This window comes from Hemibagrus wyckioides, linkage group LG25 (assembly GCF_019097595.1).
Source record: "Hemibagrus wyckioides isolate EC202008001 linkage group LG25, SWU_Hwy_1.0, whole genome shotgun sequence".
NCBI classification, from domain to species: Eukaryota; Metazoa; Chordata; class Actinopteri; order Siluriformes; family Bagridae; genus Hemibagrus; species Hemibagrus wyckioides.
This window is the reverse complement of record NC_080734.1, coordinates 16,038,419-16,060,559: the sequence shown is the minus strand read 5'-3', so window position 1 is coordinate 16,060,559 and position 22,141 is coordinate 16,038,419. Positions and strand designations below refer to the sequence as shown.

At 41.6% G+C, this 22,141-nt stretch overlaps 1 protein-coding gene across 2 annotated transcripts in view; it reads left to right on the top strand.

Annotated features, from left to right (window-relative positions):
- Positions 1–409: 409 nt before the first annotated feature.
- The window catches only part of plpp3 (phospholipid phosphatase 3), a 32,155-nt gene continuing 10,423 nt past the window's right edge, over positions 410–22,141 (top strand). The window contains exons 1-4 of one of the 2 annotated variants that reach the window (XM_058379244.1): positions 410–958; positions 16,586–16,743; positions 18,530–18,810; positions 19,854–19,911. In XM_058379244.1, coding sequence (XP_058235227.1) covers positions 823–958; positions 16,586–16,743; positions 18,530–18,810; positions 19,854–19,911 — 633 coding nt within the window. In that variant the 5' untranslated portion in view covers positions 410–822. Of the gene's footprint in view, positions 959–16,020; positions 16,176–16,585; positions 16,744–18,529; positions 18,811–19,853; positions 19,912–22,141 lie in introns of both variants that reach the window. The other variant, XM_058379245.1, reaches the window with a different exon arrangement.

Here is a 22,141-nt window from a genome sequence, read left to right as displayed (position 1 = left end):
TCCAGCCTTGCACTCAGTGTTCTCGCGAATGAGTGAATGAAGTAGGTGTGCCAGTGTATATAGTAGTATTTATTAAGTAAGTAAGTAAGTAAATAATTAACTAACTAACTAACTAAATATATAAAATGCGATCATTTCTAATTACTGCTCTCTCTCTCTCTCGCTCTCTCTCTCTCTCTCTCTTCTCAGGCACATCAGGATGTTTATCGTGAGTTTTCCAGGTTTCACAACAACGTGCAATTGCCTTATGAATGAACTGTGACTAGTGCTGTGCTGTGCTCATGTGCACACTTAATCCGATCCCTACTGGCGTGCGTAATTGTGCGCGCTCACAGCCCACAGAGCGGTAGGAGGAGGAAGGGGCTGAGCCTTTCCCAGGGACTTAGCACTGAGAGTAAAGCAGGAGGAGGAGGAGAAGGAGGAGATCACGCAAGGTTTCTTAAATGTGGAGCTGGACCCTCAGCACTTTTAAAGCACCGCGCTCTCTGCCTCTTCAAACACCCCTGAATCCAAAGTGAACTGCAAAGTTATAGTTACATTAAACCACTGTATCGGTTTTATTTGAAAGGTACGCTTAAACGCTTAGACACGTTTTCTCCGTGAAAAAAAAAGAAAAAGAAATCACGTTTTGAGGGGACATTTGGACTTTTTGTTTATCTTTAAAGCGCAACTTTTCAGGACTTCTTTCCAAAAGTAAACGGGATTCCCTAGACTTGACTTCCTTGCTGACACGTCCTTAAGTTGTTGTAGTTTTTTTCTGGGATTCGTAGGTTAGTGTACGGACTGAGACTTTTCCAGAGAATCGAGTAGACTGTCTGTTGGATGCAGTCGTACATGTACGAGAAAGCGATGGCATCAGAAACGAGAAACGGCGGCACATCAACGTTCAACAACAACAGCACCGGCACAACCAAGAGGAAACTGTTGATCGTCCTGGATATCATCTGCCTGCTTTTAGGTGAGTGTTGCAGCCATTGCATACAGAAAGACCTGGGTTTTAGTGTAAGATGCAGAGTTGCAAAGAGAGAGAGAGAGAGAGCGCTTCATTACGCGACAGCTTTATTGTATTATAGTCTATCATTCCCTGGCATTGACCCTAAACAAAACCACAAGTTCTGCCTTTTGATATTTAAATATCTATCCCCAGTAAGATCCCTCCTGCACCGTGCAAATCTCTCTCGACAGTCTCACACTTTTAATTCCTGACACTTGTGAAGGGTGTTGATGCGCATTGTTATCTCGTTAAGCAGATGTAAGTGCCGTTATAAACAGTCTTATCGCGGGAATAGGGGCTGGGCACACAATAGCACTGCTAGTTAAATATTTATTTATTGTTAGAATTGAGCCTAATAACGCGTAAGGGGTGCCTGATCATAAGAATTATAATAATAGTCTATTTGGCGCTATAAAAGTTTTTGTGAGGGGTGCGCATCCATTTCTACACGCATCTTTACAGTCTGCCTTTTAAACCTACACTTAAAGTGAAGGAGGTAATCAGCCATGCATTAACACCTTGAAAACAAAACAAAGCAACAAAAGTTTCTGTGTAAGTTTGGGAAGTCTGTCAAGCTTCCCAGTTTGCTCAGGATAAAGCTCTTGATTTTTATCAGTTTTATCAAAGTTTGCAAGGATGCTCATCTCATACCTTGGCTGACTTAAAACACACACATGCTTAAGTTTTTGTTTTCCTGTGCAGCTGACTTTTGTTTGCATGCACAGACCAGCGTACTTCACCAGACACCTGCACTGTCTACATTCTGTTTGCATGGTGTGCTCAACAGAAGTGTGGCTCTTTGTATGTTGTGTTTTCTGACTACTGGACTGCCAGACTGAGTTCTTTCCATCCATCAGTGATTTTCAGGCAAAACTACAAATATGGTTCATCTACCAGCTCGAGAGCATCTTATCCCTTGTCAAATAGGATTACAAATAATTTAGAAGAAATGGTAAATTGTTTAGTCTGGCAGCATTTCAGTTCTGCTCAGCAAGCTTTTCCGAGGGTGTTGACGACCACGATTCACTTCGTTATTGTTTGAGTACCTGAAAACCACCACAGTGCTGTAAGCAGTTCCCTGATGTCAATCAGTGTACAGGGTCCCAGTTAGACTATACATTTTATCTTTCTCAAATGTCAGCGTTCAGATGACTTTCAGCAACTTTTAACACAACTTGAATGCCAGCATAATTTGTTTTGCAAATGTTATGCATTCTTTGTTTCCTCCCCAATCTTCTACATCCAAATCCAGCATCATACAAATGGAAGTCAGTATTATTCAGAGCTCTGGGATTAGCAAACATGAGGCCAGCGGTATACATTCTACAAATCCCTTTCTTCAGCTGCCTTGCTTCTTTTCAAACCACTACACTGCATCATATCAGCTTTCCTTCAGAGTGAAGAAAGACCAAGACCATGTGCCTCTCTGGCCTTTTTGTTTGTGGAATGTGAAAAAAATGGCATAAGTGTGTGTCTTTTGACAAGCAGAGCTGAATCGTTGCTGATCTTTCAGCATGCAGCTGCTTTTGTACTCACAAAGACGTAGAGAAGAAGGATGGGATTTCTTCTGCATTTGTGCAGATAAACTGCTATTTGATGCACAAGCACCTGAGATATTTTGTTATGGCATACAGCCATGTGTCCAGGATTTCTATACAACCATGAACACGACTGTGAGCACAAGTCCCTCCCCTTTTCCTCTTTTCCATAGTTGTAAGATAATGAAAACATTTACAGTGTTTGCTTTATATTTTCTCTATATAAGACTCTTATATGTGGTTCTTGTCGAACGCAAAATGCCATAAACAACATATGGAGTAAATCTCCTGTTGAAACAGACTTCCTTCTCCAATTAAGAGATGGCAGTGGCATCGACTTTGTGCATCAAAGACGGATACAAACGAACATTCTCTTTGTGATGGTAAAGACAGGGCGGTTGCACTCCTTTATGTTGTGGGGTGGAGGGTGTTGTGAAAGAGAGGAGACTCATTAAGATGGGGACTTGAGGTGGGGGGGCATGCAAAGTTGTGGGCCACTTGAAGAATGTCTGATTGAATGGGCTTTGTTCAGTGCGATGCTGGATGCTTGGGGTTCCATCTGTTTAACGCTGCCTTGTCTGAATCTTTCCCTCTCTACAAAATGCTGTATATCTTTATAGGTATAGTAGCAGAAAGTCTAATCAAACCCTGACCTCATGCTTAGTGGTGGAATGGAGCTTGCTGCCATGTATGAGCGGAGTGAAGGTAAATCTGCAAATGCGAGCAGTCAGACAGATCACCGGCTGAGAAACCTCACCTCCTGCTGAGCTTCTCTGGAGAGAGTGAAGCTCAGGCTGTCCCAATTAGCATACAGTAGTGCACTAAAGCATAAGAAGTGCGTGCTTGGTGAACACTCCCATATTCCTCCCTACCCCCAAGGGGGTCATAGTCGGGGGTGATACACATTCCCAGGTCCATGCCTCAGCCACTAAACAAGCTTTCACCCTCTTCTTCTTTATTTGTGTTGCTCTGGTGAGGCTGGTTAATCCCTTTTCACTCAGGAGGGAACGGTGTAATGTAATTGTGCGGCATTAGCTTATAATGCTCACGGCTGTGTAATTGTGCAACATTAGAATGCTTATCGACCTTCGCTCCCCACTGTAACTTCCTTTGGGATATTTGTTATGTAGAGACTTGCTCGTTGGCGGCCTTTTGCAGGAAGCCGCCTTCTAAAAGCGGCCCTCACCTAAGCGGCACTGTGCTTCAATGACTTTCCTCAAGCAGACAATGGAGCTGGGATGCTATTCAGGGCAGGATGGAGCCCAAGCACGCTCTGTGCATTTTAAGATGGTTCACCAAAATACAACACACATTCAGCCAACTTCTACTCCAGGAAGCTGCAGGGACAATATGGAAAACCTTGTCTAACTTTTGGCTTGTTTACACATGGACATGGAAGAGGTGTCTGTCTGCAATCAGTGGTCAAGAGTTAAAGCAACATCTAAACCACCTGCCATATTCATTCACCTAGTTTAGGAGGAGATCAAAGTGTATATGGTTTGGCTCTCTTGATTTTGCTCATTTATTACTCCTCTCTGAAGTGTGGCATTTTAGGAAGGGGGTTATAGCAGGAAAAGGAGTTATAGCATGTTGGAGAACCCATGGGAGATGCACTCATTAAGTGTGCTTGTGTTAACCTCTGGTTTCATAGAGGAACGCACATAGCCACGTCTATAAATATTTTCCAAGATTTCTCGCATGCTTGGTCCCGGGTCAGCGTAGCCCTTGCTCTTACTCTGACATCTGGTGTAATTTTTTGGCACAGGCATCTTTGAGCGTTGGCTCAAATTCAGAAAAGGGTGGGAAGAGGAAAAGGTCTTGCTCTCTTATTCGCTCTCTCATTTGCTCTGTTCTCTCTCTCTCTGTGTGTGTCTCTCTCTCCATCCTTTACTTTCACTCCTTGCCCTAGATGTGGCCAGCTGTGCTGTGAAACATAATCCCTCTCTTTTTCCAGACCATTTCCTCAAGCCCAAAGCCTCTCGCCCTCATTGACTGGGTCATAATTGCAACTCGAAGGCTAATGTAGTATTCAGGAAAACCTGCCGAGCCCAAGACTAATGAAGTCCTCCTGCGCTAACGCCGTCTTAGCGCAGACCTCAGTCAGAGATTGCACTAATGTTACACTTCATAGTTAAAATGTTACATATATGTTTGACAAGCAATCCATCTTAATTTTAGACAAGGAGAAGTTTTCTGCTAAAGAGTTTCACCAGAGGTCAAACTGAGAAGGCTGAAGGAAGAACTGTATCCCTTTCTGTAGAGTTAGTTATACGTCCTTTATATATTTTTAGACATGATGCCAGGATGTTTTTGGCGTGTTTACAAGCAAAGCTGTATTGTATGTTTGCAAACGGACACTGAGATAGCATGGGCCGGGCGCCGGCTGGATGAGCAGTGTTGAGGATTTGTACACGTCAGAACCCGCTGTCCACTGGGGCAAAGCAAAAAGCTGTGATTGTGGTCAGCTGAGTGGGCCGGGAAGTGTGAGGGCCATAATTTAAGAATGAAAAAGAACAGCGTTGTTTGGAGAGCACATGAGAAAAGGAGTAGTTTCCGTCCAAGAAAGAAGCTGGAACACAGCGAAGCCTCCAGCTGGCCATGAGATGTTGTCCATATTGTATGTCAGTGAGTCATTTTGAATGTCAGCATTTCTGTATCCTGTACATTCGTATTCAGATTATCCAGATGTCGCCTGGTCTGAACATAATAGTAACCATCGTCTTGTCATCCAAATGACAATTCAGTTCTAATAAAGCAATTGTAATTGGTCATTTATAGCATCAATCCAAGAGGACTCGAGGGTCAAAATATACAACAGTATTTAAGAATCAATCACAATCTCATTGTAAATAGATACAGGTGCTTGACTTGAATTTGAATTCGGATTCATTCATTTATTAAAACTATTTTACACCATGAAACGAAGTGTGAACTGTCTTTATTAGAGTACAGCATTGAATTTCTCTGTCATGTGGTGGCTGATGGCTCATATGAAAGTCGACACTCGGGTTTTGAGAATTTGTAGAATTTGTCATAAATATTCTGTTTGTACATAGCCTACTGGAGCAATAAATTCATGGTCAAAGTAATGTTCAAAAAATATAAAATCCATTTCTGCTCTCTAAGATGCCTGTTCATAAGCATCTAAAATTCTGTGTAAGGTTATCCAACAGAGGGAAAAACCTCACTTTTCACACTGAAAGCCAACAGTCCTGACTCATTTTATATCAGACTTCTGGCGAAAAAATAATTCAATTGTTTACTCTGATTAAAAATGCCAGATTTCCATTCTGCCAGAGGAACGAAATGCTAGTGTACGAGTACAAAAAGGTTTTAAATGCTGACATCTCTGTAAGCATATTCACAGAAATGTGAGTTTAGATGGTGTCTGATTAGGTGATGCCAGAGATGCTTATGTGTGAACACAGTATGTGTGTGTTTTGGGATCAGTAGCGTCATTTAGTCTCCCTTCCACACACACTTCATAAACCACACTAAATCTGAGTGACACCCACAAGCCACTAATGGGTCTGTCAAATGGTAGGGCTTAGTCTCAATGTGTGACCGTAGCAGTATATGGTCTGTATGTTTGTGGCTGGTTTCCAAGGTGGCTGGTTAGGTGATGTACTACAGTCTGGGGTTTATAGACAAAACAGAGGGTCTGACGTAGCAATTAGACGCACATGGTCGTGTCTGTGTGCGTGAGGTGACGTTATCAAACCATATAACAGACATCAGGGAAGCAATGGAGTGATAACATGTCCCTGGCTTTTGTTAAATCCCTTCGAGTGTGTGTTTTCTAGTGAGCCTTGTGTGTTATCAGCCAACAGTTCTCCAACACCACATGCATTTCTCTCCTTTTACTGCCTTCTAACTGTATTCAGGAACAACAGGAATTCCACGTAATCAGTTGTTGTGTTTAAGATCAACTGTAAGAACCCCCTACTAGCTTTGCAATGTTTCTATGGAAACACCAATTATTTGCTTATTTACAGTGAGATTTATTGCATTTTATTTTCTCTCATTGGCCAGCTACAAGGCTTTGTTTCAGTGTGTGTGTGTGAATGTGGGATAGTGGTATGGGTAAAATGTTTGCTAGAAATAGTAACCGTAGTAAGTCGCTGCTTCACGCTGTACAAAACAATTTTGTCAGCTTAGTTATAATTCCAGAGTCCTTTCAGGAATGTGATTTTGTGGAATCCAGTGTGTGTGTGTGTGTGTGGTGTGTGTGTGTGGTGTGTGTGTGTGTTTGGAAGTATTTTGAAATGAGATTTCTGGAATCCCATGTGGGCATCTGTTAAACAAACCGCATCAATGTCCCAAAGGCCAAGGACGACCTCACTCGCCCCCTCTCCCTTTTCTCCCGTCCTGTCTTCAGGTTAAAGTCTGGGTGTTCTGCATTCCTGTGTTTGTGTTTAGCCGTTCTGTGTGTAAAGGTCCATCACCTCTGGGTCAGTTACTGCATGTCGAAAGAGGCATGAATATAATAACGGTTAATTAACATGCTGTCATGGTTTAACTCAACTTTGCAGATTAATTTCAGTGAGATTAAGCTGGACTGTTATTTAATCTGAACTGTTGTGTCACTTTGGTATGTAAATGCATCGACTAGGGAGAAACATTTAGTACATCTATAGTGAATTCCAAAAATGAAAGAGTCCGGAATTTTGGCCTCACAGATACAGCCTCACGCATATGGATTATCCTAAAATGCTCACTCACACCAGACCCACGCACATGTTAACACACTCCAATCCAGACATGCACACACATCTGTTTTCATGCCACAGATCTAAACTGGGTCTAAATGTAGCTTTAGTTGTCTGAATAACATGAATGTAGAATTGCTATGTATAGGCATGGGTACAATTTTCTGACCATAGCAGACACTCTCTGTGTCTGTGTAGCTTAACATGGGATTTGCGCAGACACTGAGATGTTAGACGGTGGATTTTTTTGGTTCAGAATCACATTATTACACTGGACATTTTTAGACAGATTTCGAAATTTTAAGCAAACATGTATCTCATGTATTTATGTGAATTTTTCAGCTGAAGGCAGCTCACTGGACTCCAAACTGGCTACAGGGAGCCGGAAAGGGGAGGGGTTTCAGGCTTTTTTATAATAGATTATTCATTAGTGAAGTTAAGTTTTTTTTATTTGTCACATATACATTACTGCACAGTGAAATTATTTCATCACATATCCTTGGAGAGTTGGGGTCAGAGCATAGGGTCAGTCATGATACAGCATCCCTGGAGCAGGATGGGTTGGGGGCGTTGCTCAAGGGCCCAATGGTGGCAGCTTGGCTGGGGCTCAAACCCCAATCTCCTGGTCAACAACCCAGAGCCTTAACCAACTGAGCTACCACCGCCTGTGTAGCCGAGGACATGAGCTGTTTAGTAAAACAGACGAGTAGTAGGTGTTTGTTTTTCATGCTCCAAGTTTAGATCTGATCCAATCTATATCATCTGTTCTTGAAGCAGCACCACAAAACAAAAGTCTTATTTTTAGGCATGAACAAATCACAAATGGTTAAAAGACAACTATTGTCGCCTTTCATTCATGTTAGTTGTTATTTTTGACTTTTGTGAGCTTTAAAAAAATTTTTGTGGAGTATTTTCCCTATATTTAGCTTGCTGGTGTAAATGCTGGGGGAAAAAAATTGGAATCCGTGTAGGTATTAGCGATGTGCTGATGTGTTTACATACGATCAGCTCTGTTATAAATCCAATAGACAAGTTTATTACTACATACATCTCGGTGTTGACTCATTATGAACACACAAGTCTCGGATTTGACTCAGCAGAAACATCAGAAAGCTGTATATACGGTGAACAGCTAACTGAGGTAGAACTTCACAACGAACCATATTAGGGCTTTTTAGCAGCATGATTTAAAAGTCTCCTTTGACATGTTTAGGGTATACTACGAGCCTCCTTATTTTCTTTAAGGAGACCACAGTAAATGATATTTATGCACACCCACGTCCCCTCTTGGGTAAACACGTCTCTGCCCGGTGTATGGGGAATAAGCACCACGCGTAGTGGGTGGGATGAGGATCAAAAAGGTAAAATAACAGAGCAGCTTCAGTGCAACGTAATGTGAAAATGCACTACACTATGATTTCACCTAAACATGGACAATTTCAAAATATAACTCAGTATCTAAATATAGATGAATTGGATCAAAAATCAAAACATACACATCCACATAAACATTTACACCATGTATCAGCACTGCAGCACCGGGCAACGTGTGCAAAGGCCAGTGACCAGGCGCTGATATTCTCTGAGCGGAAACTGCTGCGTGTAAGCACGTTTTTCACTCCACAGCAAATCCGGCGTATTGAGGCACTGAGAATGCTGAGCTTAGCAGCTTGCACAGACAATGCCGAGTGGCTCCCAGTGTTTGTGCGACAGACACAGAGACAGTTAGAGATAGAGGCATGGAGCTCTTACTCTTTACACACTTACATGTTACAAAGATATCATTACCGAGCTATGAAGGATAGCACACGTTTAAGATGTCCAAAACTATGTGTATTTCAACACTATTTAAGCTTGTCGTCAGTTATCTGTGTAATTCATCTAAATGATCTAACTTTATTATGTTATTAGGAGGTCTAATTATTGTGTTAATGTCAGGTCCATTCAAACAGTACCACAGTTAATAGTTTGGCCAATTAGTGATTGGTTAAAAATAGAAAATATAGTCAGAGTTCAGACTGTATTAGAATCACCGGAAATCAGATAACTTGTCGAGGTTCAGGTAATGCAGCTCAAATCATTTGGGCGATTTTAGCTCAAATGGTTAAAGCTCCAGGTTGTTGATCAGGGTTCAAGCCCTAGCACTGCCAATCTGCCACTGTTGGGCCCTTGAGCAAGGCCCTCAACCCCTCTGCTCCAGGGGCGCTGTATCATGGCTGACCCTGTGCTCTGACCCCAACCCTCCAAGGATGGGATATGCGAAGAAAGAATTTCATTGTTCTGTAATGTACATGTGACGATAAAGGCTACTTAATCTTAGCTTAAAACAGGCGTAATTGCTTTTAACACTAAACACATAAAATTTTATTTTAATATTGTACAAGAATTTACGTATTCGTGCTTATTCTGGATGTTAGTAATATATTTTTGTTCCTTTGGGTCTGTTTATTCATTTATTTGTTATATTGTGCTGCCTAATTTTGATATGTGAGAAGGTTATTTGCTATGAATAGGATTTTTAAGGTTAGGATATGATTTTAGTTTAGTTAATAAAGTGTGGATTTCACTACAGAAACACAGGTATAGTGTGTGTGTGTCTGTTTATGTAAGGATCAGTAGCAATGCAGAGGAGGCAGGAGAGAGGATGTGTAGCAGGGAGGCCACACATATTGGAGTTCACAGTTCACAGGACAGGGGTCAGCTGGATCATGGATTTGGGTTTGCAGTGATGGTGCGCCAGCCATCGTGCCTGTGTGTGTTTTGGAAATTCCATACCAGCTTAAAATGCACCTCTGACTCCTGAAGAATGCCACACAGTGCAGCCTAATACCAGGGAGCAAGTGCAGCAGCGTATTTATAAAGCACACAGCTATAAAGTCACACACAGACACATGCAGCTCTAAATATACAAACACAAACGATGGATGGAAAAAAAAGTCCCCTTTCACACCCCTCTATCACTGCTATCTATCTATCTATCTATCTATCTATCTATCTATCTATCTATCTATCTATCTATCTATCTATCTATCTATCTATCTATCTATCTATCTATCTATCTCTCTCTCTCTTTCTCTCTCTCTCTCTCTCTCTCACACACACACACCCTTCCCTGAGTAATTAATGAACTTTTCCTCTAGAGTTCCTCTTGTTCCCAACATTCTCTCTCTCTCTCTCTCTCTCTCTCTCTCTCTTTCTGAAATCTGTTGCTTTGGCACAAGCGGATGAGGTCTGGCAAAACTCCACTCATTCTCCGGAGCGCCATTCCCACAGGGTGCTGTATTCTCTCACTCATTCACTCTCAGCCTCCATACACCACCCCTCTCTGGGATCTCGGCCTGGGATCCGACCCCTGAACCCCGGGCCTCTCCTCCAAATGACGGTCGCTGACAAACCAATCAGGAGAGCCGAAACCTAAATTCAACACAAACCCCTTCTCTGTGTGGAATACTGATGCCCCTGCGAGGCTAAAATGCTGAGTTAAAGGGCTAATATGTGCTGTCAGTTATGCCTTCAAGCTTTTCTGTTCGCTATTTAGCAATGGGCTTACTGTTCATTGTGCCCTGTTTAACCCTTTTGGTAAACTCTTTCTGCCCTAGCAGTACATTTGGATACTTTAACGGATAATTCAATGCTCTCTGTGTAAAGAAAGTTGCAGAAAAAGTAATTTATCTGCAAAAAATGTATGTAAATAGAGCTGGAAATGTGATATTATGAACAATATTTTCACTACACACCAGAGCACATAAGATCATAGTGTTATATTTACTGTTATAATATTTTAAGTGCGTCATTGAATATCAGGGATGACTAACATATTACAGACTGGCTGACTTATCAGTTTGACACACTTCCTGTATTCATACAGTGCCAAGATATTAGCAGGATGATGGTATAGGTGTCACAGGAACTGGCAGGAACAGATTTCCCCATATGAAGTTGTGCGTATGTGCACAGGCGCCCTCGGGCAAAGAACAGTTATTTGAGAGGGAGGTGTAAGTGTCATTCTTTTTTTTTTATTTTTCCTGGCGCAAGCTAGCATAGCAGGTTATAATTACAGTAAAATGCTGGTCTTGGGTGTGTCGCTGGTTGTTTATTAATCTGTCACCAAGTCTATTTGAAAGGGGTCTAGTAGAGAACAGGCGGTTTAATCTGCTTTCACTAGCACATCACGAGCATATAACATCACCTCGTACATATGAATCACTAGCGCGTTTGATGTTAGCATGATTTCACTCATCGTAATATCTCAGATCATTTTTGTATCATGAGTCACAGGAACGAAAGAAGAAATGTTACATGATTTCAGTCGGCTAATCTGCCATTTCCACATTTAAGGCATGCTGTAAGTCTTCATGAGATATCTTAAGCATGCTAGCCGCTACTACACAGACAGTCCGATGCTCTCATTAGCTGAGAGATGACTCTTATCTTTAATGTCAAGGTCACTTGGTCACGACAAACATCTTGTGTTTTTCCTCATCTTATCTTCTTCAAGCTTTCAAGCTCTTTTTTTTTTACTTAGCGTCATGTCTGCCATCGTGACCTATGCCCTTCTCCTGATCTGTCATAATGCTGTCAATGATGGTGTTGTGGATTTAAGAGAACCTCTGACCCAAATGTGTGTGTATCCACATATGAGCGTATGTGTGCGCTGTTGATAGACTCCCCAGCTGAAGCCTTTGACCTTTGTACTCGTCTCTTTCCCCAATCTTTCTGTGTGTGTGTGTGTGGGTGTTTTCATTAAGGCATGTCACAGCACATATAAAGGATTTCCTCAGCATGTCTCCTCACAATGCCTCACTGGCTTTCCCAAGATGCACTTGTCATCTAATAATGATTGATCTCGTTATGATGCTAATTTGTCTATTCAGCATCCGAGTACTCAGTGCTAATGAGGTGAAATTCTGACAGGTTTGGTCAGTCCATGATGGCAGACATCCATACACTCATTCTGTCAGTTTAGAGAAGACCAGCACCAGCATCTACCAGCATGTTCTGGCGGGAAAGGAGGAGAAGAACGTGTAAAACTCCATGCAGACAATTACTCAAGCTCCTGAGATCGTGGAGATGTGAAGTGGCAGCATTACCTTTTGCATCATATATGTAGTAAATTCACATTAACCAAGCAGGTGGAAGATTTCATGTCATGTAAATGAAAGAACTGTGGATGGACAAGGAGCGTTACAAAGTTTATCTTTAGACACAGACATCCTGATAAAAAAAAAAAAAAAAAAAGATGAGTCCAGGCTAGACCTCACCTCCATTAACATCATAGGTGTTGCTCTGTGCTGTGGCCAAACCACACATCCAAACAGTGTATTGAATTGCCTGAGTCTGATGGCTATCAGGTGATCAACTCACACAAACACACACAAAACTTGTCCCTCATATTGCGTGTTTAGACTAGGAAATACTAGGAAAGATTGTATGAAAGCCAGCAAAGCATAATGTCTGATAAGACCGAGCCAACAAACAGCTTCCTCGCCATCATTACTTGTATAAACAGTCATTTTCACCCAGAGTTGCCAATTTTTTTCCATGCCATGTTGGTATCTCTGATGTGCCATCTTGAGCCTCAGTCGACCCGTGACGCCTGCTCTCGCCCGCTCTCTGTTTCTGCTGCGGGAAACTGCAGCCTGCATCTGATAACCCAAATAGGAAAATTCCCCTCGTAATACTTCTTTCTGCCACCCAGTTTCTGATTGTTGTTGTATGTGTGTGTGTGGTATGTATATGTTTAGCTTATAGAGTTTGCCTTCCTCAAGATGAAACCCCGGTTCATTTTGGCTCCATATGATTTTCATTAAGCTCTAACTGAGCGAGCCGTCTGGGTCGGCTCGTCGGTCGAACTGTTTATGTTTATGCCAAGCAAATCTGTGGGCTCCTGGGAAATCACTCTTTCTCTTCTCAGGTTCTCTTATGACACACAACCTGATGTTTTCTTTTTATTATTTGTAAAAAAAAATTGGATCAATGTCAAACGTTGTTTGTCGTCGTAAAACAAAACCAAAAAAAAAAAACAGGGGTTGTTTAAAAGTCATGTTTAAAAAATTAGAAGGATAAACTATCCATTGGTTCTCTATTGGCCTTTAAAGCAAACCGTGGAACATTCTAGATTGCTAAATGAATCGTTTGCTTTCTAATAAGTAAAAGAAAGCACATTGTTTGAGTGACAGAGTATTCAGTATCCTCTCTTTGAACCCCTCGAAGCAAAACATCTTTGATTTATCACACAGGTGACTCGTGTTTAGTTAAGAGAACCAGAGAGAGAGAAAGATAGAGAGACATTAAGGCAAAGCGGCATGAGTCTGTTATTTACGAGCCTGTTTCGTTTGAAGCCCTACAGCTTCTGTCCTGTGACGCATATGAGCCCAGGCATGAGGAGTGAATTAGGGTTAGGGGAAGAGAATGGGAATCGTGTGTGTGTGTGTGTGTGTGTTTGAAGGGGAGGGACAGAATCTCCACATACCAGCCGTCTCTCATGGTGATGGCATGATGGGTTGAACAATTCCCGCCTGGCATAGTGTGGCTGGCAGTGCGGGCATATACAGAGAGTCTTTCAGTAACGTTTGCTAGAGAGGCACACATACACACACTCACACTCTTTTCAGACCTATTTAGGCTTTGTAGTCGCTCCTCTGCATTCTCTCATGCTGCCGTTGGGCTTATTTTTAAGGCTCAGTAAGGGGTCAGTGCTCTGCCACTGGAGTTCCCACATACACTAAAGCGATCATTGCTTTTCTCTATCTATCTTTCGCTCACTCCAAAACTGGCTCATTAGTTGACAAGTGAAAGTGTTGTCTCTCTCTCTCTCTCTCTCTCTCTCTCTCTCATACTCATTTGCATCATAATTTCAGTGTGCACAGAACCACAGCAATGTGATGGAAATTTCTGATGGTTTGATTCATGTAGGAATTGCTCTGCTGGCCAAGAACTCTGTTTGCCCTTTGCGTTCCTGGAGGATGGAAAATGCAGACATATACATCCACGTGCATCTTCCTAACCAGCCTCTGATCGATCGCAGGCCGTCCTCTCTAGCCGATTTAACACAGATGTGAGAAGAATCCAGACGTGTTTATTAAGTATCCGTACCAGTGGGTGTTTCCCTGGTGCACAGCCTGCTCCCATGAAGTATTTCCAAGCCTGTGAACTCACCAGCCCTCACCAATAGTTCACCTTCCTCTTAAATGTGCTTCCTCACGACTGCACACGCTTTGTTTACGCAGGTGAAGCCTGCGACTGAAGCTTTAAAGAGCTGCCATGCTTGGAGTGAAAAAGACAGGCAGGAAAAGTTCAGCCATGTTGTGGTGATACGGAATATATTGAATACCGACTCGTGTGTATGAATTATTCCAGGACTGGGATTTAAGAACTTCTGAATGTCATTTTGCATCAGGGTTATGAAAGTTGCTGCTGCTGCTTGCCTTTTTGAGGTCAAGATTTTTCTTGCCAAAGGGAGTTCGAACTTGACTTGCAAAATGAAAGTTGGCTGTTATTTATTGACTTGTGTATTTTACCTCCTCTCTTAAACCACAAAAACCCAGAACTCTTCCTTATCCCGGTGTTTCTTGCCATCCTAAAGACCGTTCCAGAGATTTGGGTGGCCAGTGTAAGCTTAGGCCTGTTTTTCTTGCTATTCACACATTTTACAAGCTTTCATAGATGCCGCCTTAAGAGCTTGAACCGCTTGCGTTTTCTTTGCTTTGATTTGGAAGCCTAGATTTATTTTCCCTGCGTGACAGCTGACATGTGTTTTGCTGGAGATGTGACATTTTTACAATGTTAACGAGTAGGCCATTTTGGGCTTCGCTCCCAGACTGGCATCTTTTCCTTTCTTCCAAATAACACAGCTGAGAACTCTGCACATTTTAAATGGACTTAATAGATTTGGTTAATTATTGGGAAAGTATGGCTATCCTCTGTGGTATGAATTTTTGGTAGAACAGTTTTTGGACATTCATCCATCCATACATACATGCATGCATACAGATCAAGTTATTTAACAATAAATTAATTATTAAATCAATCCCGCATCTTAGATGCATCTATACACACATTATTTAGAAATCCTCTGAAATCTTTAGAATAACCAAAGCACCATAGATCAGCTCATTAAAAAACAACGATTCTATTAATTGGGATTAAAACTGATTTAACCTTAAAAATAAACAACAATGAAAACAACAAAAGCAATCAAGCATCTTAATGCAGCTTCACCTGGAACCTTTTATGGGAAAAAAACAAAATAGTTTCTAAATGAAACCTTTAAAACATCGCTTAGAGGAACAAACCAAAGAAAAGCACATTTCCCTTCTAAGAGTGTCGCTCGTTCATGTTTGCCGAAGCGCTCTCTCAAGTTTAGTGTATTTAAGGGATTTTGGCTAATGCTATTTAGCACACATTGTCTCAAGCTTTAGACTCTGAGCTGCTTGGAAGCACAGATACCGCTACTATTGTACTTTTTTAAATGAGTATGCTAACTGAGAACGTGTACTGATGGAATGTTCATGTAGAGCATACAGTATATTTGTGTTTAGCTAGTAGATAAGAAGTGCTTTTAAGTCAGCGAGAACCTCATTGCCTAGTGCAGGATCAGTGTTAAATATCTTTTTGTTTAAAAAATATATTTTAAAACATGTTTATCCTGTTTGAATAACGCAGGTGAGATTGTATATAAATTGAGCTAAATGTGCATAATTATGAGCAGCACAGCATCTCAGGTAAGTCCGTGTGTGTGACGATATGCGCGGCCTGTGTTTGTGTGTGTTCTGCGCAGTCATGCTGCCCTCCATGGTGCTGCACAAGTCTTCAATACAGCCGTACCAGCGCGGCTTCTACTGCACGGACGACAGCATTCGCTACGACTTTAAGAACAGCACTGTGCCCTCTTCCGTGCTGATGACTGTGGGCGTCTTCCTGCCCCTCTCCAGCGTAAGTGCCCCTGCTGGGGGCATCAGACTCGGGGCATGGTGCCGGGCAAGACTGGGAAAGGCATGGGAGGCTGAGGCCTCTGAAAGAGTGATAAGAAAATATATATAAATATATATAGGCATACTGTATAGTAAGATAGAAAGACTGGATGTCTAGAAATAGACATTGTTTTAGATTTAAAAGAGCTGAAAACATATAGCGATATGGCCAAACCCATCCTCTTTTAATGGTCAGTCCTCCATGCCAGAAGCTCTCCACCTTTCCTTGTGTATCCCATAATTCTCGGCTGCTGTGCGTGCTGTGCTGTGCCACCTCGCCTCCTGTGCGTGTGTCTTCCTGTTTGTCTGTGACTGACTTGAAGCCTCTCTCTCTCTCTCTCTCTCTCTCTCTCTCTTTCTCTCTCGCTGTAGCTGCCCTGCCTTTCCTGTTAATTGAAACTAGCATGATCGAGCCGTATCAACGCGGGTTTTACTGCAGTGACCAGTCCATCCGGTATCCTTATAAAAACGGAGACACCATAAGCGATGCCGTGCTCTGTCTCGCTGGCATTCTTATTGCCATCGTCTCTGTAAGTGCTCCTCTTATATATCCTCTTAGATATCATCCTTCACCCTACTCCTATAGGCATAGACCTTCACCCCCTTCCCACCCCACTCCAATTAACCTCAGTGAAATAAGTCGAGTATGAGACCTACTCGATATAACCAGTGGCTTAATTAACATAGAAGATAAAACATAAAACTCCACCAGAACTAAACCATTCATATCCATCTTACAAAGAAAGTCTACACCTAACTAAATACTGAGAGAGTTCATCACGCTCAGGGTTGCTTTTGGGCTTCTCTTCTTCTTCTTCTTCTTCTTCTTCTTCGTCTTCTTCTGCCATTTTGGTCCCCATTGCTGTGTTCCTCTATGCTGAATGATTATTATTATTTTTTAATATAATGTAATGTTGAGTTCCTTTTGCGACACAAGCAAACAAAAACAGGCCAGAATCAGAATCAGTAGAGTAATGGTTTTTAAACACCTCTTTTGAAAGAGTGGGATATCAAACCACCAGTCTGACCTAACCAGTATGAGGCTTGCATTTATATCTGCCATGTCGTTTCTATTTGGGCGAACAGATCTAAGCCTGCTGATATGCATAACTCTGCAGCTGCTGGACTGCTGACTTTCTCTTTATTAGATCTGAGAGAACTTTTAATAGCATCACTGACAGCTGAAGGCAGCTTCCTGAAATCCAGAACACAGTTTTGGCCAGCGATAAATAAAGCTATGATGAAGCAGAGTCGCTGGAGTTCTATGAAACCAGGTCATATACATGCTAGAAATGTTATATTTCAGCAGCAGAACTCCCAAACAATATAAAAATCCCGAAGTAATCTGTGTAGAGACAGGAAGTGAAAACATGCACTGTGCACACAGATGTAAATGATTAGTAGTGTCTCCAGTTTCATGCTGGGATTTTAGTTAGATGTTTCACCATTTTAAAAGCCACAGTCGAGTAAAAAAGTTAACATAAAAAAGTGATTAGAGAGAAAACATGGCATTTTTTTTGTGACATTGCAGTAATAGTTTTATCTCGTTGTCGTTTTTTGCTAATTATATTGAGGAAAAAAATGTCTTATTTTTAGATAAGACATATCCAGGCCTAGCAGTGAATCATGTGACCTATGTTTCCATCATAATCATTTTTTTTCCTGTCATCTGTTTGTTTTGATAGACCAGCTATTAAATAAAATTGAGGCTTTTTCATTCAGGATTTTTAGGACTCAATTTTTAAAATTAGAAATAAATTAAAATGGCCGATGAAAAAGCCTGTTCTGTCGATTTTTTTTTTGTTTGCTTGTTTGTTCCTGGGAGACTAAAATGACAGAAGGTAGAACAAGAATGAGACAGAAAATGAGTGATAAATGGTTTATTTTGAACACTTTGTGTTCAGTGTTTCAGCGTGTTTCTAAAAAGTCTGTAAGCCCCAAATTCAGTGAATAGTTTTTCCATAATCCACAGCTGTTACTTTATGAAAAGGTCACCCTAAATTCCATTCCATATAATTACCATCACTAAATGTCACCACTTACAGGAGAGGCAGGTCAGTGCCGGTACTCATAAACCTGTTCTCCTGTTCCCTTCTCTCTCTCTCTCTCTCTCTCTCTCTCTCACACACACACACACACACACCTGTCTCAAGTGTGCATTCTCCACTAATTTGATTGCATGTACATCTAATACCCACTATGCATGTCTAAAACCTGACCATTAAACAACAAATTCAACAGATGTTCTGATTTTCTTTTCTTTTACCTTTTTATTTTTGAGCAAATTAATATCTGTTGTCTCTCCCTGGCCTGCAGATTGTGATCGGCGAATGCTATAGGATCCATTACCTAAAGCAGGGCTCTCACTCGTTTTTGGGAAACCCGTACATCTCGGCCCTTTATCGCCAAGTCGGCGTGTTCATCTTCGGCTGCGCGATCAGCCAGTCTTTCACAGATATCGCTAAGGTGTCTGTGGGACGTATGAGGCCACACTTTCTGCATGTGTGCCAGCCGGACTTCTCGAAAATCAACTGCTCTGCCGGTTACATCACCGACTATGTGTGCACGGGTAACGACACCAAGGTGCAGGAAGCAAGGTGAGTTTTATAGCTACAACCAAGTAAGAACACACGCACACAAGGGGAGGACTTTCCACTTATTCATAAGAATTATTATGAGCTAAGAAGTGCAACGTCTATACCACAAATAAAAGCAGCTTTTTGTTTTAAAAACTGTTCCCACCCTTGTGAAGATATTGGATAAGACGTTAAGACGAGATCTAAACACACACATCCACATCCACATGTTAATACTCGCTCACTCAGTCAGTGACACACACTTTGCTCACTTCCATTCACGTTCATGATGATCATAATCATATACAGCATTTAGTCATCTGTTTTAGTCAAACCTTGATGTATTTACTTGCGGCGTGTTTGGCCAGGTGTGAACACAGTAATTACACTTAAATATCAGTCAGAACAAGCAGAAAGCCGGTCTCTTTTAAAACAAGTCCTAAAAGACTGAATGCTGTGAGAAGATGATTGGGCTGAACGGCACTTTTCAACAATAAGCTGAAGTACCCAGATTAGATTACAAAATAAGTGTCAGGGGACAAACTAACAGATCGAGTTCATAAAATACTCCAATATCTTAACACGTACTTATTAAGCAATTACGTCCTTATTATTGTTAGACCACCGTTTGGTTCTCCACTTGGTGCGTTTTCTGCTTTCTGACATTTTCCACAGCTATATCTGTGAACTATGAATGAAACACTGTTTTCCAGCTGCACGCCTTCCCACACTTCCTTCAGCAGACTATTCTGTTTTTCTGTTCCGCTTCAATCCGTAGAGTGTGAAAATGAATCAGAGAAAGATTAAAAGAAAAACCAACAAGGTTTCAATTTCTGTCAGATTCGGATCATGTGAACGGAATAACAAAGCAGAATAACACAACATGAAATGCATAATAGACTACTAAAACAGTTAGAAATGATTAGATGTTACTATTATTAAATATTAATTAACTTAAAAACTGATAGATAAGAACGGAGAGTAGAATATTATGAGAGTTCAGTAAGAAACCCTGTTTCTTGATTACTGTAATTTCATTTTTCTTTACTTTTTTGTCTTTTTAGGAAATCCTTCTTCTCTGGACATGCCTCATTTTCAATGTACACCATGCTGTATTTAGCTGTGAGTATATTACTAAAGCACACACATACACACACACACACACACCCCATGGCCGCTCCTGCGATGTGAACACAGTGTGTTTTGTTCAGATCAAGTGTGATTTCGAATTCATCTGGAAAACCCAGGTGTCTCCCTCCTTTTCCTTGATCATCTTGTGCTTGGATATACCCCAGCTACTCTTATTTTTGCAGCTGCATAGACTTCCTCTACTCCTTTATCCTTTTTGCTTTTACACCCTTACATCTCTCGCTTCTCTTTGATTCCCCAGTCACTTTTCTCTCCTCTCCATTCTTTTTTTTTCTTTCAGTTTTCCCCTTCCCTCTTTTGCTCATTGCCACCTGTTGAAAGACAGTGTTCAGGGTGTTCTGCTAATCAGATGCCCCACCAGTCTGAAAAGCGCCTTCAGACACTGACGCACACACGCGCTTACTTCCTGCTTTAAGCGTTTTCATGTTTCCACGTTGTAGATCAGAACCGGTTTCCTGCTTTTAAACCTATTCTATTAGTCTCACCTCAGGTCTTGGGCCCACCCTGTTTTTCCTCTTTCTTCATTGCCTTTCTTCTTACTCAGGCATTTCCCTCTGGATGCCACACCACCACGGCCGCCTCTTCCCTCTCAGCTGTAGCCTAGAGAGCAGTGAGGTAGGGCAGATGAAGTGTGGGTGCCGAGGGTCCTGTTTTCTAATGAATGTGGCCAGCTGTGCATTCCCAGGGTTTGGAAAGATTAAGTGGGAGTGTGAGAGAGGGCAGAACGTGGCAGGACCGCCGCCAACTCGGTGTAAGCGAGACCCTGGGACGGCGTGTGTGTGTGTGTATATGTGTGTGTGTGTGGATAAGTATGTGGCCAGAGGGCCAATAGGGGGAAACTGTTTTAACTCAGACAGCAATCAGCTTAATACACTCCGAGCAGTCATTAAATTAACGTGTGACTTTGACTGCTTTGTGGGCCTCACGGATCTGACAGTGTTTCATGACACAAGTGATTGGCTTTTCGTCTAGTCCCCTTTTAGCAAAGTGATTAAGCACAAAGTAGAGGCCAAGTGCATAGTACATGGACTGCTGGCATTTAATATCCCAGAAACCATGGCACTTAATATCCCAGAAAGCCTGTGAATTTCAGCTGCCAAGACACATTTCACTGGTCAAAAACCAGCTAAATATTTGTAACGTTTCTCAACATATGAGAAAAGTTAGATATGTATATATATATATATATATATATATATATATATATATATATATATATATATATAGTGTATATTGAATCTGAAATGGTGTCTTGTTGAACATATTGTTCACTACCGCCGTTCAACACAACTACGCCATACATAATTCTATTCCCAGCTAATGCACAGGGTTCCCAGGATTAAGTGAAGATAAATGAATGAAGCGAGTAGGGATTAGAAGTTTGATAGGAGGCAATGAAGCTTTGTTAATCACAAAGCGTCCTTGTTTCTCGCTTCCCTCCTGTTGACATCTAGTCCATAGGAGACACAGTGATTTCATGTCTCCCTCTCTCACTGTCAGTCTTTCCATCTGATTTCCATCTGCTATTCACACAACCAGAAATCCCCTCTGTCTGAAATCCCCATCATCTTCTCTCACGTCTTATATAAAGACACTGGACTGGCTTACTTTCCACAGAAATTTCCGAAGCTGCCTCACAGCACATTATGCATATACAGTATATTTTGGCATTTCTTCAGTGACATGTGCTACTGAGTACCAAGTAACAAGCTGCATTTAACCGTATTGTCTTAACACGTCTTGTGTCATTCCATATCGGTGATTCATTCCATATCGTTGATGCCAGTTAGGATGAAATGCGTCTAGATTTCCTGGCCCGTATTTTTTTTTTCCCCATGGGATTTTATCAGGAGCTTTAAACATCATCTAAGTGTTGTTAACTAGCGTGAAGATCGATGGCTGACTCAAGGCTAGCAGTCTGTTAGGATTTCTGTATGCATCTTGTCATAAATGTCTAGCTGCTCAAATCTTAGATTATGGTTTGAGGCATCCATGTAGTGCCCAGACCAAACCACACAAGCCAGCTGGTAGAGCAAGGAAAATGACGAGACTCTCAGAAAGTTGGGAATTTGCATAAAGACCTTTGGGGCGCTTGGTTTCTGCCATAAAAAAAAAAAAATCCTGGCTCATTGTGTAACTTTTTTAAAGGCTGACCTCAGATGAAATTGTGGAGAGCCCTGGCTGAAAAGTCAGACTGTCCACT